This window comes from Rhinopithecus bieti, unplaced genomic scaffold (genome assembly GCF_001698545.2).
Source record: "Rhinopithecus bieti isolate Rb0 unplaced genomic scaffold, ASM169854v2 repeat_25955, whole genome shotgun sequence".
Classification (NCBI taxonomy): domain Eukaryota; kingdom Metazoa; phylum Chordata; class Mammalia; order Primates; family Cercopithecidae; genus Rhinopithecus; species Rhinopithecus bieti.
This window is the reverse complement of record NW_016879914.1, coordinates 1-1,202: the sequence shown is the minus strand read 5'-3', so window position 1 is coordinate 1,202 and position 1,202 is coordinate 1. Positions and strand designations below refer to the sequence as shown.

The 1,202-nt window shown below is 61.1% G+C and overlaps 1 protein-coding gene across 1 annotated transcript; it reads right to left on the bottom strand.

The window, feature by feature from the left end:
* Positions 1–6: 6 nt before the first annotated feature.
* LOC108525750 (phosphatidate phosphatase LPIN3-like) lies at positions 7–1,191 on the bottom strand. The gene is made up of 4 exons (XM_017866605.1): positions 1,045–1,191; positions 728–842; positions 536–640; positions 7–357 (listed from the first exon to the last, which is right to left on the bottom strand). The coding sequence occupies exons 1-4, from the start codon at positions 1,152–1,154 to the stop codon at positions 352–354; spliced, it is 336 nt and encodes a 111-aa protein (XP_017722094.1). The 5' UTR covers positions 1,155–1,191; the 3' UTR covers positions 7–351.
* Between the last annotated feature and the right edge of the window lie 11 nt (positions 1,192–1,202).

Below are 1,202 nucleotides of genomic sequence, written 5' to 3'. Positions count from 1 at the left end.
GTGTCACACTGACGCCTGGAGCATCTGAAGCTTAGCTGGCAAAAATAGGACGGGGAAGATGGGGGAGTCTCTCTAGCTCCAACCAACCTGCAGCCTCCTTCTTCCCCTTCAGTGGGTTTGCCCCGTGGCAATCCAGCTCCCACCCTCCTATACCCCAGTACACCTAGTCAGTTCTGGGCCGGGCCAGGGAGGAGAAGCCAGCCAGGGCAGGTTCAGTCCAGGGTATCAAAGTCCACAGTGGGCAGTGGCTCCCGCCAGTAGCAGAAGTTACTGTATTCAGGGTTGGCCAGGTCTGTGCTGGGGCCACGGGCCACAGGTGGGAAGAGGAGCTCGACCACCTCACCAAGCCGCTCATACCTACAGGCAGAAGGGGGCCAGCACTGAGCCCGAGCTGCCACCAAACCACGGCCTCGGCCATGGGAGCCCAGAGTAAGGGACAGAATCCCTGGTGAGAGGTGAAATTGGGGCCCAGGAAGAAGCCGGGGCAGGGGGACGTGGCAGGGCATGGGGAACACGTGGCAGGGTTTGGCCTCACGTGGACTTGTGGTTCTTCATGAGCTCCTGGATGAGCTCTCCCCGGGGGGTTGACTGTGAAGATGCGTGACTCAAGTAGGCCCACCTGCCGGTAGGCAAAGACATCCTGTGGGAGACAGGAGGGGCCCATGGAACGGAGGCCTGCAGGCAGCTGGGGAGAGATGGCGCAGCAGAGGGGAGGGGACACACTCACATTGGGCCTGTTTCCAAAGGCAGCATAGAAGGGCTGTCCATGGGGCAGAAACAGCTGCTGGATGTCACTCAGGCAGGCGACCTTGAACACCTCTGGTTTCTTCTCAATCACCTCTCTGGGGTGGCCAGAACCACGGCAGGGAAGGGGGCCAAAGTAGGGAAGAAGCCAGAGGGGATGGTAGGCTCAGACGATGGGGGGTCTGACCCCACCCTCCTTGCCACCTGAGAGCTTAATGCCAGCCTGCTAAGGCTGGCCTGGCAGTGAGCCTGCCTCTCCCCACCAGGGGACCATGGGCTTGTACGTGTAGGGGTGGTTACCTGTGGAGGGCAGAGAAGAGGCTGCTGGGAGACAGAAGGATGGGGCCCTTGGGGAGGCTACAGCCCCCCTCGCTCACCCACTGCAGGTACCACTTGGTGAGGTCCGCCATGCCAATGGCCCGCACCGAGCAGTACAGGAACTTGTACCCATTTCTGAG